At 37.6% G+C, this 16,083-nt stretch overlaps 1 protein-coding gene across 2 annotated transcripts in view; it reads left to right on the top strand.

Annotated features, from left to right (window-relative positions):
- The window catches only part of POU6F2 (POU class 6 homeobox 2), a 697,309-nt gene that overhangs the window by 227,712 nt on the left and 453,514 nt on the right, over window positions 1-16,083 (top strand). For both annotated transcript variants that reach the window (XM_006887582.1, XM_006887581.1), the window contains exon 3: window positions 1,263-1,491. In XM_006887582.1, coding sequence (XP_006887644.1) covers window positions 1,263-1,491 — 229 coding nt within the window. The remainder of the gene's footprint in view (window positions 1-1,262; window positions 1,492-16,083) is intronic.

Raw genomic sequence — 16,083 nt, 5'->3', positions numbered from 1 at the left:
GTCACCTTTCTTTGGGATAGGAACAAATATCGATCTCTTCCAGTCAGTTGGCCAAGTGGTCGTTCTCACATCACCTATAGGAGTAGGAAAACAAACCCTGCATCAAGGACTTTAAGATCTAATGTCCCTTTCTGTCACCTGGTTTGGCCAGGGCAAGTGTCCTTCCTACATGAACTCTGATGAGAGCTCCCACACCTTGCATACATATATGGGTGGTGCCAGAAAACACACAATTATCAGGTTGTTTTTCATTACCAATGAATAACTATTGTCTAAATATGGGGCAGACAAGTTATTTTTTGGTTTTTTTTTTAACTGAACAAAGTATGTTAGTGTCATATAAAAAGAGGGGTATATTTTTACATTTATGTACATCAAATATTTTTATTTTTCTATATTCTTTTTAAATTTCATTATTTAATTTTATAATTCAATGGTAATTTATTATCTCATTTATTTCCTTACATACTTTCATATTATATTTTCTATTTTTCTAAATAGGAATGTTAATGATATTTTATACTGGATATGTTTAAGAGATATGTTTATTGCTCATTAAACATAGTGCTGTAATAAACTATTTTTAAAGGTTCATGCATTTTAAAATATAATGTATATTTTCACTCATTTTCTTTCCTTTTTGAATTTATCTTCAGAGTATGTCTCAGTAGAGAATATTTTAAGTTGAAAGGTGGAGTGTAAATGTTTTTAGGTCTGGATGCATATTTCTAAAATGATTATGTCCGTGTATACTGACAATAGTTATAGATTTACATAATAGTTGCATTAAGTTCCCAGTTACATTGAGTAAATAAATCTGTCACATTATTTTTGCTATAATATTTCTATTTTTTATTTTATTTCTAATCCAATAAATTCTTCTACTGATGAAGTCTTTCTGTAACAACACAAAATAAATTAACTGAGAGCTTCAAATACTAGAAGGTAGAATCAAGTGAAAATTCATGAAAAGAATAACATACAAGTAAGTGTAAGCTATTCTTTTTCAACAGATCCTCCTCACAGGATATCCAATTGTCCAAACAAATAAACAAAACATGATTAAATACGTTTTTTTATTCCCAAGTAATCTCTCTCTCCCTCTTTTATTTTAAAAAAAATTTTTTCTTCAGAGTTGAAGCATATTTCTTCATCACTTGTTCAGGAACTTTCTGCCTCTCCTTATGTGAAAGAGGAGTATTGTAAAAACCCATGTCTTTGTTCCACAGTAAAGTAAGCAACATTCTTGTGTTTCTTTGCAGCCACTTCTGACAGCACAGCAGTTGGCCTCTGCTGTGGCTGGCGTGATGCCTGGAGGCACACCAACTCTCAACCAGCCTATCCTCATTCCCTTCAACATGGCAGGACAGCTAGGAGGGCAGCAAGGGCTGGTCCTCACACTTCCTGCAGCGAATCTCACAAACATCCAAGGGCTGGTAGCAGCAGCTGCAGCTGGAGGCATTATGACTCTGCCATTGCAAAATCTACAAGGTAATCTATTGTTTCCATGTGCCATGTAGGGCTCTAACCACTTTGGATTTCTGCAGTGGTTAGGGAAAGTGCCCTGAATGATGAATGTGGTTTAGATGGCCTCTATCTGGAGAGGCTATGAATCTTGTCCATAGCAAAGTCTACCTAGAAGCAAAGTTTCAAATTGTCTGAATCTTGATCTTGCTCAAACAATAGGCTTCATCAAGCCTCAATTCATAAGTTTGATCTTGACAATTTTTCAGTGTCTTGAAAGCCTTTATGAGCAAACATTACGTGAAAATATATTTTAACAAATAAGTGAAATTACTGTAGAATTCAGTAATTTTCTACTGGAAAACCCAAATTACAACCTCACAAATTCGACAAAAAAAATTAGATATTACTTCTTTCTAGTTGGAATTATTAAGAATAGACCAAATTCAGGCATTATTTGCAACAGTTAATTTACATTTTAGTTGTATGTCTTAAAACTTGTGTTATTTTGGGTTATATTTTATAATGAGAAAGATATATTTTTAAATATATATTTTTAAATAAGAGTAATCCCAATTTTATTTAGGAAGAGACATTCTTTTGCTATACTGTAGAATTTTTGACTTAGAAAAATTTGCCAATATTAACTTATTATTCAATTACAAAAGAGTATTGGAGCAAGAATTATTTTGATGGAGAAGTGTTATGAATATGATTAAGAAACCTAATTTAAGCACAAACGCACATTTATTTTATAGAAATTTATTTTGGACTTGTCAAAGAGACTTGGTTTTCCATTGACATAAAGCCTAGCAATTCATTTTTAGGGGTGAAGATAAGGTTTAATTCATTTAGTTATCATAACCACAATTTAAAGTGGTGTTTCAGGGAGATACCACTTTGGACCTTTTTGTAGGTTATGGAGTTGGTGAGCACATCGTACACAGATGAAGAAACAGGCCTGTAAGAACTAGTTAACTTGATTATTGCTTGATTTTCACTTTAATGTTTTAAACAATTTCTCTTTCATACTCTTAAATTGTGCCAAGGAACCTGCCATTCATAAATCATGCATGCCCAGGATACACTAATGCACAAACTTTGCTTGTTTCAAATTTAAGAGTGCCTGGAAAGCCAGGACCTAGGATTAAGCAAATAAGGCAAGCATATACAAGGTGAAAGCAGGAGCAGCAAAGTGTAAGGAGAAGCTTTTTAATGTAGATGGATTATGAAATCTTAATGAAGAAATGGGCATTATCGAAATGCAACCTTCCACTTGGAACATTTGTGCTTATGGGACATGGGAGAATAGAATATTATAAATAAATATAAAGCTCACAGAACTCCTAGATCATGAATTAAATCTGCTTGGTTAAGATAGATTCTAAAGTTAGAGCCCCTCAAAACAGGCTTAGTGGACCTCTTATTGTAAGAGTTGAAAATTAGTGACCTGGTACAGCATAGACTTTCATCAATAATTTATCTTTGGGATTTTTTAATTGTTTTATATAACTTTTAGCTTACACTGATTGTACTTAGGGCTTTTTTTACATGTTTGTTTTCAGAAAATAAATTCTCAGTTTTGTTACCTAATGAAACAGGCTCAACTAAAATTTTTTATTCTTATTTTCACTTATGAATCCATTTATCCATCAATATCATCTTCAAAATTGTATGGTAGTTACTGGTCGTTTTGCACACAAAATATCTTCAATTTAGTGTTTCCCTCCAACTTTTTTTTTCCTACTGGCTTATTTACAAAGTTCTAATACATTGTTTTCCACACCAGATCTTTCTCATTTCCTTCATCCCACACACCCATCAAATTGCACAACCCTATAATTAAACACACACACACATACACACACACCATCCTCACCCCTCTGCATTTCCCCCTTTGTCTCCAATCCTCAAATGCTGATGATGGTAGGATTGAGTGGTGGTGGTAGATGCTGTCTAAGTATGGTAGAGGTAGTGATTGTTATGGTGATTGTTAGATGTTGTCATGTTGAAGCTGATTTACAGTGATCTGATCTGTTTGTTGTGCTGGCAGCCGATTGTATATTCCCTATCCTTCCTAACACCATAATTGAAAAACATGGACTCTTCTGCAGTCATCTTTATTAGTCATTCAGCTTTCCCATGTACATGAAGTGATTGAACATGCCATGGCTTTGATAAGGCATACCTTTGTCCTGAAAGTAACTTCTTTGCTTTGAAACATTTAAAAAAAGTCTATTGCATTTTATTTCATTATTGTGTGAGTGTACCATAATTTTTCAATCTCGTTGTGGTTAGATATTTGGGCTGTTTCCATGTTCTTCCTATGGTAAGTAACACTGCTATGAGCGTTGGTATACAAATCTCCATTTATGTCTCAGTTCTAATTTCCTTGGAGTATATTTCTACTAGGGTAATAGCTTGATCATATGAAATGTCTGTGCTCAACTTTATTAGGAAACATCAAACTGTCTTCCAGAGGCAATCCCACCAACAGTGTACTAGAGTTTTCACCTTTCCACATCCTCTGTGGCATTTATTGCTTGCTGTCCTGCTAAACTTTGTCACTGCTACTGAGATGAGATGGTATCTTATGGTAGTTTTGCTGTGCATCTCTCCTATTGCCAATGATTTTGAGTGTTTCTTCATGTGTCTGTTTGCCATCCAAATTACTACACAGCCTTCAGGAGCAATGATTTTGAAAACTACTACATAACTTGGGAGAGATTGGAGAGCATTATGCTGAGTGAACTAACTCAATCTCATAGGCACTAATACTGCATAAGACTACTATAGTAAAAATAGAAGAATAACTAGTAAAATGTGTATGGGAATCCAAGGAGAAGAGGGATGAGGATGGATAGGGGTAAAATCACAGAGTTGAACAATTTGGTAGGTAGAGCAAGGAAGGTGGTACATATCGCAAGTTTTAGTAATTTTTTCCCTTAATATTGGTGTTGTGTTGTTCTTCATATATCCTAGTCTCTCATATAACTTGCTTAGCATACAGATTTAATAAATATAGTGAATGGATACAACTCTGATAAAGACCTTTTCTAACTTTAAACCCTATGCTATCATCTCTTTGTTCTTTTTCAACAACAGTCTGTTGGTCTATATGGGTTTTGCATGAGCACCACTAAGTGTTCTAGATTTCCCGTTTTTCAAAATGCTATCCATTATTTATTATGAGCCACATAGTTGAATGCCTTTGCATAGTCCATCTTCTGCAGAAGACCTTCTTAAAACCTTTGAAAGCAAGAATTTTACTTTGAGGACTAAGGCATGCCTTACCAAAGTCTTGGTGTTTTCAATCATTATTTTTAGCATCTTTCTGATATACTTTGCTTTTAGTCAAGATCCATCTGACATCATGAATGATATCCTCATTTTACATTTTCTTCTGATTCCATCTTTTTTTTCCTATAATTATATTTTATTAATTTTCATAAACATTTACAGAGATTTTGGGTTTCCATTCATTCATTGTTGCATTATTCTCTCTACCCTCCTCCCAGTTTGTTCTTGTCCAAATGCCACAGTGCTTGTCAAAGCCAGTTCTGATTAATCTTCTTTGTCAGTGTGTCCTTTCCCATTCCCTATCACTCCTCCCTGAGAGAGACTTCACCCTGAGTCATAAGGAAAAGGGGATGACATATTCTCTTAGCTACTTCCTGCTGAAAAGGGACGCTGTGGGTTTCAGGGTGAAGATCTTCTCTCACTACTCTAAAGGGCCCCTTTGGCAGTAGGAAACACATAGACTATTATGGAGATTGATTTTGGAATTTAGATGCACTCTTATTGATTGTGCTTGGCCATACATGTTCATATCCTTGAAGATGTATCATAGGGGTGTTGCAACCTAGAAGACACAAATTTGACTAACAAGTTATAAGTACATGAGTCAAAAATTATGGAAAAGTAAAAGAAAAGATTCTTTCATTGTTTTACAAACCCTCCCCCAGGTCCTCTCCACCATGTAGCCCTCGCTCTAGACTCCTGTGATGACAGAAATACCTAGTTATATATCTCTTTTAAACAGTTTTCTCCCTCCTCTGTTTCAGTGCAGTATACATTATTGAACCCATCTTACTCAGTCTCTCCCCAACCCCAAGGACAGTCCCATTCTACAACAGTGGCATCATGTAATATTTGTCCTTTTGTGACTGGGATACTCCACTCAGCATAATGTTCTCCAGAGTCAACCATTTTGAATAATATTGCATGAGTTCCTTGTTTTTTAATGCAGCATAGTATTCCATTGTGCAAATATACCACAGCTTCTCTAGCCATTCGTTTGTTGATGGGCACTTAGGTTGTTTCCAACTCCTTGCTATTGTGAACATTCTGATTCCATCTTGAGTATCTGATCAGGACAGGCAGGGTCATTAAAACAGCACTGAATTGTGACTTTTTTTTACAGAAGTTTTCATAATTAGTATTTTTAAAAATTTTATTATTTTTGTGTGTGTGTACTATCAAATTGGATCTGACTGGTACAGGAGGAACTTGTCCCTGCCCTTCAGCAGAGCATGTGGTGGATTTGAACCAAGTGCCTCTGGAATTGAAGTACAGCTTCTTGCAACTAAGCCACGAGAGCTCCCTATGTAATTAGCTTTAATAGTCAAGTCCTTCCTTATACCTTCTTCTCTATTACCTTTATGATAAATGCCACTTTCTAGGTTGTTGTTGTTGTTATGTGCTGTCAAGTCTACTTCAAATCATAGCTACCCTATGCACCATAGCTCTAAACTATGCCCTAGCCTGAGCCAGTCTCACTGTCTCCAACACATCTACCTTCATTGTCTTAGTTATTGTGTCAATCTATATCATCCCGAGTTCTATCTCATCCCGAGTTTTTCTCTCTTGCACTGTTCCCCTATCCTGCCAAATATGATGCCAAATATGATATCCTTCTCCAAGGAATGGTCCCTCCTGGCAATGTGCCCTAGAGAGCATGTGAATCCTTGCCTCCGGAGCAACGTGTTTTCACCATCTCAGGGCATATATATTTGTTTTCTTGGCAGTCCATGATGTTCAATACTCTTCTCCAGTACCACAACTCAAAGGCATTGATACTTTTTCTTATTCATTGCTCAACTTTCTGATGAGTAGCAAGTGATTGCAAAGACCATGGCCTGGATCAGGCGAATCATAAAAACCCCACTTCCAAACTTACTTGGACATTTCTGTCCCTCACACTCTTTTCCACATGATGTTTCCACTACAGACCTTGTTGTTGATATGTGCCATTGAATTGCCTGCAACTCATAGTGACCCTATATGCAACTCAACTCTGCCCTATCCTGAGCCATTTTCACTGTCTCTGACACACCTGCCCTCTAACCCCAGTTACTGTGTCTATCCATCTCATCCAAGGCTTTCCTCTCCTGCATTGTACCTCCACCCTTTTCCAGCTAAAGCTGAGAAAATTCCAGACAAACAAAAATGGATTAGACACCAGTGGAAAGTTCAAGGATTTGTTGTTATATGCCATCAAATCACCTGTAACTTATAGCGAACTTATGTACAATAACCCTGAAACCTGTCCTATCCTGAGTCAGTCTCTCTGATTCCAACACACCTAATCCTATTGCTTGAGTTCCCATGTCAGTCGATCTCATCTGGGATATTCCTCTCCTGAACTGTCCCTCTACCCTTCCATTCGAGATGTCCTTCTCCAAGGACTAGCCCCTCCTGGCCATGTTCCCAGGGACTACAGGGATATCAAAGAGGGCAATATTTTGTATCACCAAGGTGTCTAACATTAAAGACCACTACTTTAAAGGCAATTCCAGCTAACCAAATAATTGCTGTAGAAGGTGGTCAATTGGTCAGCAGCTGTTCTGCTCAGATTGTAAGCTTTAGGGAGCCAATTGCAGGAAATGTAGCTACTATTCATGTGGAACACCGGAGTTGGTGAACAGATGCCTGTCAGGCCGAAAAGTCATCTTCATATACAGATCTCAAACTCTAATATCCAGCCAACTCTAAAAATATCGCTGTGTGTCCTCCTCCCTCGAGGGTGGCAATCTGGGAAGTGGACTGCAAATACTTCACAAGGAATCCTTGCCCATATTCATGTATTTGATTGAGTAGAATGTAAAGGTTTACCTTTTCATTGCCTAGATTAGAGTGAGGTCTGTTCCACAGTGATGCAGTGAATACTGACCCTCACGGTGAAGTATTGAGTTTTCATTCATGAAACATTTAGAATTCTCTCTGACTCTTCTCTGACCTTCTCATATGAGCCTTTAGCATGCTTCTTCTTTCATCCTAAGACTACAGTTTTGCTTAAATTAAAAACAGAACTGACTTTCATCTGTTTCTTAATGGCTTGGAATTCAGTGATGAGTTCTCCAGTGCCCTCCCCTTTTATCTAAGTGATTGAGAGCCTTTTCATTTACATCCTTCTTTGAGCAATACAAAACAGCTCTTTGCACGGAATACCACATATCTAGGGCATGTTTTAGTGAGCACTGAGGACAAACTGTTACACTGAGCAACTCTTCTTGGCTTAGGCAGATGATGGGGTGCCTCACCCTTATCCTCAAATGTGGACCCCAGACCTGCATGAATTTGGTAGAAATGCAGCATCTTGGGTCTCAACCCAATACACTGAGCAGAACCTGCCTATAGTAAAAGATTTTTGTTATTTCTATGCATGTAAACCTTCCAGAAATTCTATTTTAGAGAGCTTTTACAAAATATCATTTGGTAACTCCCCCTCTGTCCTCAGTAGAGCTCTCTACCTGAAGTTATCTCATGGAATGTGTTGCCATAAGTTTCATTAATTCTCCTGGGAGTTTTTCATAGTGCAAATGATTTCCACGCTTAACAGCAAAGCAGACAGATATTTAAGTCTGGGCAGGAACACCTCAGAAGAAAGGTTTAATTATTTCTGGAAAAGAACACCCATTGGAAACCTTGTGAGCAGAGTTCTGAAAGTCATCTTGAAGTACATGGCTTTTGCTTTGTTTTATTTAATCATCCTGATTTCCCTCCCTACCGCGGTCTCTACAGGAGGATAATGACTGAAAAGAATTACTCTTTTATAAACGTTTTCACTTTTTTTAGGACATCCATGTCCTCAAGATCAAAAAGAGCTCTCTTGAATCATGGAAGCATTACTGCAGCTCTTGTCTGAGACTTTGGCAAATGTTCTCTATTATTGCAAAAGAGATCATACAATCCAGCAGAAAACCCACTTGCATTGACAGAAAATGGTTTTTCTTCTCTTCTGTTTTGCTTAATGAGAGAAGGAGGTCTTACTGCTAGAAAATGTGTAATAGTAAGGAGTTAGAAATGTTACAGGATTTTAGGATCATGGTTACTGGATTCTATAGTAATCAAATGTCAGGAATCCTGGAATGCATTTTGGATATTGAATAATCTAACACCTTTCCAGGCCACATCCTCCCCTCCTCAGCCCTCACTTCCAGAATGACTAATAATCTGCCTCCTGTCTTCTCTTTGTATTAGTTTCCTCAGGGTTGCTATAACAAAGTACCACAAACTGTCTTATATTGACAGAAAATTATTGCTCCAGAATTCTGGAATCTTAGAGTCTTACTTTGAGGTATTAACTTTATTGACTTCTTTTGAGACTTAAGAGAAAACCTATCGCAAGCTTCTGTTCGAGCTTCTGCTATCTCCAAGCACTTCTTGACTTGCAGATGCAACATCATATGGCATCCTTTCTCTGTCATCTTGCCTCTGTGACTCTTCCTTTTGAAAGGGTGCTGCTTATATTGGCAGGGAGCTCTGGTGGCATAGTCAGGAGGGTGCTGTGCTGTTAACTCAAAGGTGGTTCCCCTCTGGGGTTTGAATCTGCCAGTTGTTCCACTAGAGAAAGATGAGAAGCCTCCTCCTTCTGTGCAATTTACAACCTTGGTCCTGACTTGACAGCAACAAGTTTGAGTTTCAATTCATACTGGATAGTTCAGATCGATCTCAACTTAATCTAAGTGATAACACCTCCAAAAATTGTTTCCAAACAAGCTCACGTTCACCCTTACTGGAGTTTCATTGTCCATAAGGAGTTGCTCTGTTAGCCCAAATGCCTAGTCTCTCTGATGGTTTGGATCTTTCAGGAGCTCAGAGTGAGAAAGATGGACAGTCTTTTGAAAACTTGCTGGAGGGTCAGCTATGAATTGGTTCTGACTCAATGACAATGAGTTGAGAGTCAATATTTAGGGGACTCTGGTGGCATGGTTCGCAGTGAGTTGCACTGCTAATCCAAAGGCTGTGTGTCTCCAGTGGTTCGAATCCACCAACCAGTGATTCAAAAGGAGAGGTAGACAGTCTTCTCCCACGTGATTTAGGATAGAAGGCCAATAATGACAGCATGAATGAATCAATGAATATGTCTTATGACTTTTCTCTCCTGCACTGTTAGCTTCTGGCTAGTCCATAGTGTTAGTTCACTCATTGTCCATTTTGTATCTTCTAAGTTCTTGTATCACTCCAACTCATGTATTCATTAAGAGCTCTCTGTTGCTAATTCAATCTATACCACAACTGTCTTTATATCGATTTTCATCCGTATATGAGCCTTTTTATAGGCAACTAGCCAGAGATTGAGTCTCATAATCAAGTGTCCACTTTTGTCTAATCAACTCTGGGTGGAGAAAGAAATTAGAATGGTGAGGTACATAACATAGACTAACCTGTTTATAAAACACATAAAAGGCTCAGCGTCTTTCATCATCAGAAAAGGCAGTGGAAACAATCTGACTGCTGGGATAATGGAATAGACCTGTATAACCTCCCATGGTGTCCTCAAATTGAGATAAACTCTAATGTCAGATGCCAGAGGTCGACCCTAGGTTTTGACTATTTGAGGGAAGTCCTGACTAAGATCTAATCTTTAAATTCTCCGAGCTCAGACCTAGGAATGGCATATTCCACCCTTTGTGTCCCCCAGGTATATGAGGTTTACTGCTCACTCCTATCTCATCTGGAATGTCCTTTCCTTCCTTCCATGTATTTATATTATCACATACTCTCAGGTGTTCCTTTGTTGGGTCCTTTGTCCCATAGTCACATTGCTTGAGTTTCAACTCTCAGCAAACTCATACCTGTGAAATTATTGTAAAACCCTGACAAAGGAAATTACTGAATTCTGTCACATACTTGAATGATTAAAAACATCAGTGTATTACATTTTACTTATTTTATCAAAACACAAACTTTATTAAAATGTAATTTGCAATTGTTCTAACATGAGAACTGAAATCATTACTTGATGTAGCAAAATAGAAGCCTGTATATGAAACTCAGACCAAACATATTTCATATTTTTCTTCTTTTACTAAAATGTATGAGAAAAGTGTAGATGGCTGTCAACTTAGTGACAGCGACAGCACACAGTGAAGGGGACTTCTGGGCAGTGGATGTGGATTTGCCTCCAAGTTAGGGACTCTTCTCAGGCCCAGGCTAGATGGCTCCCTAATCATTGCAGAGAGCATTTATGGAAACGTGGTAAGGAGATTTACATCCAAGTGAGAACATTCCAGTTAAGTCAAGTTAAGTCAAGCGTAGCATTTAAATTAATGACCAAAAATACATTAAGAGTGCTGCTTAACCTGAACATGGAAATGCAATTAAGTCCAAGGCAAGGTGAAAAATCAAAGCCAAGGATGGTGGTATACCTGCCCTTAGCTCTAACTGGAAATCTGTCCTGGTGTTCCCTGACTGCCAAAGTCAAACTTAGCCATGAGTCATTGCTGGAGTTAGGAATTCCGTATGCAAGTAACTTCACTTCTCTTTGGTTTGGTTTGGTTTAACTGAGACATTATTTATAGACCATAAAATGCATAGATCTTAACTTCAGTGAGTTTTGATAATGGTATAAACCGAAGTAACCTTCACCAAAATCAATACATAAAACATTTTCATTATCCCCAGAAGGTTGTCTGAGCTCCTTTCCAGTCAATCCTCCTTCTCCAATCAGGCAAACACTGCTCTGCTCTCTGCCCCTGGAGACAAGCTCGCTTGAGAACATCACATAAATGGATTCATATAGAATGTCTTTTTTTATAATATTTTTTCCTTAAATTTTTTATTGATTTTCACACATTCATATACATTGTGTTTTATACTATTAATTACAATTGATCAAAACCTTTTATCACTACAACTCCTCAAATCCTCACTGCACCTTGTTTATTCCTTCAGCACTTTGTTCATTCCTTCAGGACACTTATCTGTCAGCTAATCTCTGCTTTTCCAGGGTTGTTTTGAGGTTTTTTGTTTGTTTTCTCCCCTTTCTTTTCTTTCCTTCTTCTCCCTTTCCCTCTCACTCTTTGAATATATATATATATATATATATCTCCTATTCCAGCTTTCTGATTGCAGTAGCCGTATTTTCCATTCATCTATTCTTCCTGCGTTGCTCCTCTTTCCCTGATCTTTTACAGTCTATTTATCCTCTCTCCATCCTCACCCTCTATAAGCACCCTCCTCACTTCACAGCTGGATCTCATATACTATTTGTCCTCTTGTGACTGACTGAGTTATTTCATTCAGAGCTGTGTCTTTCATTCAGAGCTGACTCTCCCGTGTGGTGGTGTATTTTACACATCTTCATTCTTTTTCAATACTGCATTGTACACCACCATGTGGTGGTGGTGGTGGTGTTGCTGTGTGTCTTCGAGTCAGAACCAACTCATAGCTGACCCACCAGAGGGTTTTTTGGGGCAGTAAAAAACACAGGTGGAGATTGCTCGTCCTGCTGCTGAGGAGCAGCTGGTGAATTTGAACCATATGCCTTTGGGATTGCAGTACAGCTTCTAACCACTAAACCACCAGAGCTCCATTATATTCACCTTTTCTAGGAAATGTCAAATTGCCTTTCACAGTGGTTGTACTATTTTGCATTCTCACTAACAGTATATGAGAATTCCAATCTCTCCACAACCTCACCAGTATTGTTTGCCACGCTGTTAAACTTAGATGTTGCTGGTCAGATAAGATGCTTATTTCATTGATGTTTTTATTTATCTCTCTCTAATTATTAGTGATTTTGTGCATTTTGTCATGTGTTTGTTGGTCATCTCAATATCATCATTGGTAAAGAATCTTTTTCGTGTGGAGACCCTGTAGTATTCTATAAATTTTAGTTATGAGACCCCTGTCAGAAATGTTACTGCCAGATGTTTTTCTCAGTCTTTATGCTTTCTATTCACTCTTTTGGAGAAGTTTTTTTATGCACACAAGGATTTGCCTTTTAGAGGGTACCATTGTTGTTGTTCAGTGCCATTGAGTCTTAGGCGACTCAAAGCGACCCTATGAATGAAAGTCCTCGGCACTTGCATGCGTGATTTCCATCTTTTCTCCAGGTTCATAGGGTTTCCGGAGGCAAGCTATTTACGGAAGTGGATGCCACTCCTGCTTCCAAGCTTGTTTTAACTGGGAAGCACCACCAAACACTGTCCACCATGGGTAACCATTATCACATTTGAAACATCAGTCAAGAGGGTGCCATTAGTCAATTTTATCCTCTCCTAGTTGTGTGTTTTGGGTTATGTTTACAAGACTGCTCATATTGTAGAGTAGGAAGGCTCATAAATGTGTTCCCATTTTTTGCCTCAGATGATTCTTACAATTTAGGGGTTTCCCCCTAGATCTCTGATCTACTTTGAGTTGATTTTTGAAATATGGGTCCTGTTTCCATTTTCTGCAGATAGATTCCCAGTTTTGTCAAGGCTGTTTGTTAAAGAACCTGTCATTTCTCCAATTTGTTTCCTTTCCAAATATCAATTGACCATAAGCAGATGAGCTGATTTCTGAGTTCTCAATTCTATTTTATTGGACTGTGTGCCTGTTGTATCAATGTCATGCTGTTTTGTGATTACTACTGCTGAGTAGTAGGTTTTGAGATCAGGGAATGTGATGCCTCTTAATTTTTCTTTTTCAGAAGAACTTTATTCTTTCCATATAAACTAGAACTTACCCTTTTGATCTCATTGAAGAATTCCATTAATGTTTTGGAATTGTATTGCAACTGTAGATTACTTCCCATAGGAGTGCCATTTTTATAATATTGAATTTTTTTATTGATGAACAAGGATTATTTTCCTGTTTAACATCATCTTTTATTGTTTCTTGAGGTAATATCTTCTTAGAAACCACTGAGTCAGATCTACACATAGTTGATGCTCCATTGGGTTTTCAGATACTGTAAATCCCACAGAGGAGATGGACCATCTTTCTCCCTTAAAGGAGATATTAGATTCTAACCCCTTGCCTTTGGGTTCATAGCACAGCTCTTTACCATTAAATGATAAGAACATCACAGTGGTAAGGAGTTGCACTGCTAATCTGAAGACAGGCTATTCAAATCCACCAACTGCTCCACAGAAGAAAGTCTCTTCCCTTGTGTTTTACTGCCTCTGAAAACCTTACAGGGTGTTCAGCTATGATTCAATTCCAACTCAACAGTACATAACAACAACAACAAGAGTACTTTTTAGTTTTCATTGTATAGGTCTTTTGTGATTCTGTTGTTGTTATTGTTGTGTACCATTGAGTTGGAGCAAACCCATAGCTGACCCTCCAGTAGGTTGTCACAGGCAATAAATGACAGGGGAAGGAATTGCCCGTCTTTCTTTCACAAAGCAACTGGTAGATTAGAACTGCTTTTTGAAATGACAGAATATATTGATTGTTTTTCTTGTGATAAACTCTCTTTCATGCCTATTAAGAATCTCCCTTAATTATGATGACTTATTTTTTTTAATATACTGTGAATTCTGTTGGTTAGAATCTTGTTAAGGATTTCTGTACCTGTATTCATGAGAGATAATGGTCTATAATTTTCTTTTTGCAGTGACATCTTTGCACGATATTGATATCAGGGTTAAGCTTATTTCATAGAGTGAATCTTGGAGTGTTCCTTCTTTTTTCTATATTTTCGAATAATGTAAGAAGAATTGATGACAATTCTTCTTTGAATGCTTGGTAGAATTCACTAGTAAAGCTGTCAGGGCCACATTTTGTTCTTGTTGTTCGTAGTCTTTTTAAATCCTGCTCAATTTTTCCTATTGTAATGGATCTGTTCAAATGTTTTACTTATTAAAAATACCAAGGAAACATTGCATAGTTCAAAATAAGAAAAGGAGTGCATCAGGGATGCGTACTGTCTCCATATCATTTCAATGTGTATACAGAACAGATCATTCAAGAGGCTGGACTTTATTAGGAGGACTGTGGCATCAGGACTGGAGGAAGATTCATCAACAACCTATGTTATGTAGATGACAAAACCTTATTTGCTGAAATTGAGGAGAGCCTGAAGCATTTGCTGCAGAGGGTCAAGGATTGTAGTTTGCAATATGGATTGTAGTTCAACAAGCTCAACAACAATTTTATCAAGAAAGATTCTCACCACTTGAACAATTGGCAACATCATGATAGATAGAGAATAGGTTGAGATTGCTAACAATTTCAGCTTGTTTGGTTCCAAAATCAACACTGTTGGTACCAGCAGTCAGGAAATCAAAAGACGAATTGCGTAGAGAAATCTGCCATCAGGGACCTCTCTAGAGTGCTGAAGAGCAATAATGTTAGTCTGGAGACTAAAGTGCACCGGACCCAGACCATGGTCTTTGCAATTACTTCCTCTGCATCAGAGAGCTGGACAATGACCCAGGATGACAGAAGAAGAATTGATGCCTTTGAGTTATTGTGCTGGAAAAGAATGTTGAACATGCCATGGATTGCTAATAGAACAAACAGTTTGGTCCTGGAGAGAGTGAAACCAAGTTGTTCCTTGGAGGCAAGTGCTTTGAGATTCCATATCATACTTTGGTCATGTAGTCAGGAGGGACTAGGCTTTGGAGAAGAGTTGAGGAACAGCACACGAGAAGAAGACCCCAGATGAGATGGATTGACACAATAACTGGGGTAATGAAGACAGGTGTATGTGAAAATGTTATGGGCTCAAACAATAAAGCCCAAGAATCCAACTGATAGTATGGCTTAAACAGAGACAGTGAGATTGGGTCAGCAAAGAGAAGGTTTCAGAGCTAATGAGCATATGGTAACTATGAGTCAGCTCAACAGCACATAGCAACATCAACAGAAATACCCATGAGCTTCCAAGAATCCCTGATAAGTTTCTAATAATTTTTACATTTCCTCTAAATTTTTAAATTTGCCAGTATATAATTTTTCAATTTGAAAAATTCTCTTATTATAGTTTTAATTTATGTTGGCTCTATATCATGATATCACCACTTTTATTTCTTTTTTGAATATTTGTGACTTTTCTTGATTCTTCTTTAAGTTGGCCATTGGTTTATTAATTTTACTGATGTTTTGAAGGTCAACTGATTTTTGACAAGGAGATGAAATCCCCTAAGTGGGGAAATGACAGCCTTTTTAACAGATGGTGCTGGGAAAATTGGAAAGCTATCTGCAGAAGACTCAAGCAAGATCCACACCTCACTCCATACACAAAAACCAACTCAAGGTGCATGATAGACCTAGGACTAAAGCAAGGACTGTAAATTTCATTAAAGAAAAGCTTGGAAGAACTTTAGTAGCCCTAATCCACAACATAAAAAGTCTTCCAAGTATCCTGAAAAATCTACAACCAGGAGAAGATAAGATAGA

The sequence above is a fragment of the Elephantulus edwardii genome, unplaced genomic scaffold, assembly GCF_000299155.1.
Source record: "Elephantulus edwardii isolate Elephantulus edwardi_28Jun2011 unplaced genomic scaffold, EleEdw1.0 scaffold00059, whole genome shotgun sequence".
In the NCBI taxonomy this organism is placed as follows: domain Eukaryota; kingdom Metazoa; phylum Chordata; class Mammalia; order Macroscelidea; family Macroscelididae; genus Elephantulus; species Elephantulus edwardii.
This window is presented reverse-complemented; position numbering and strand designations above follow the sequence as displayed.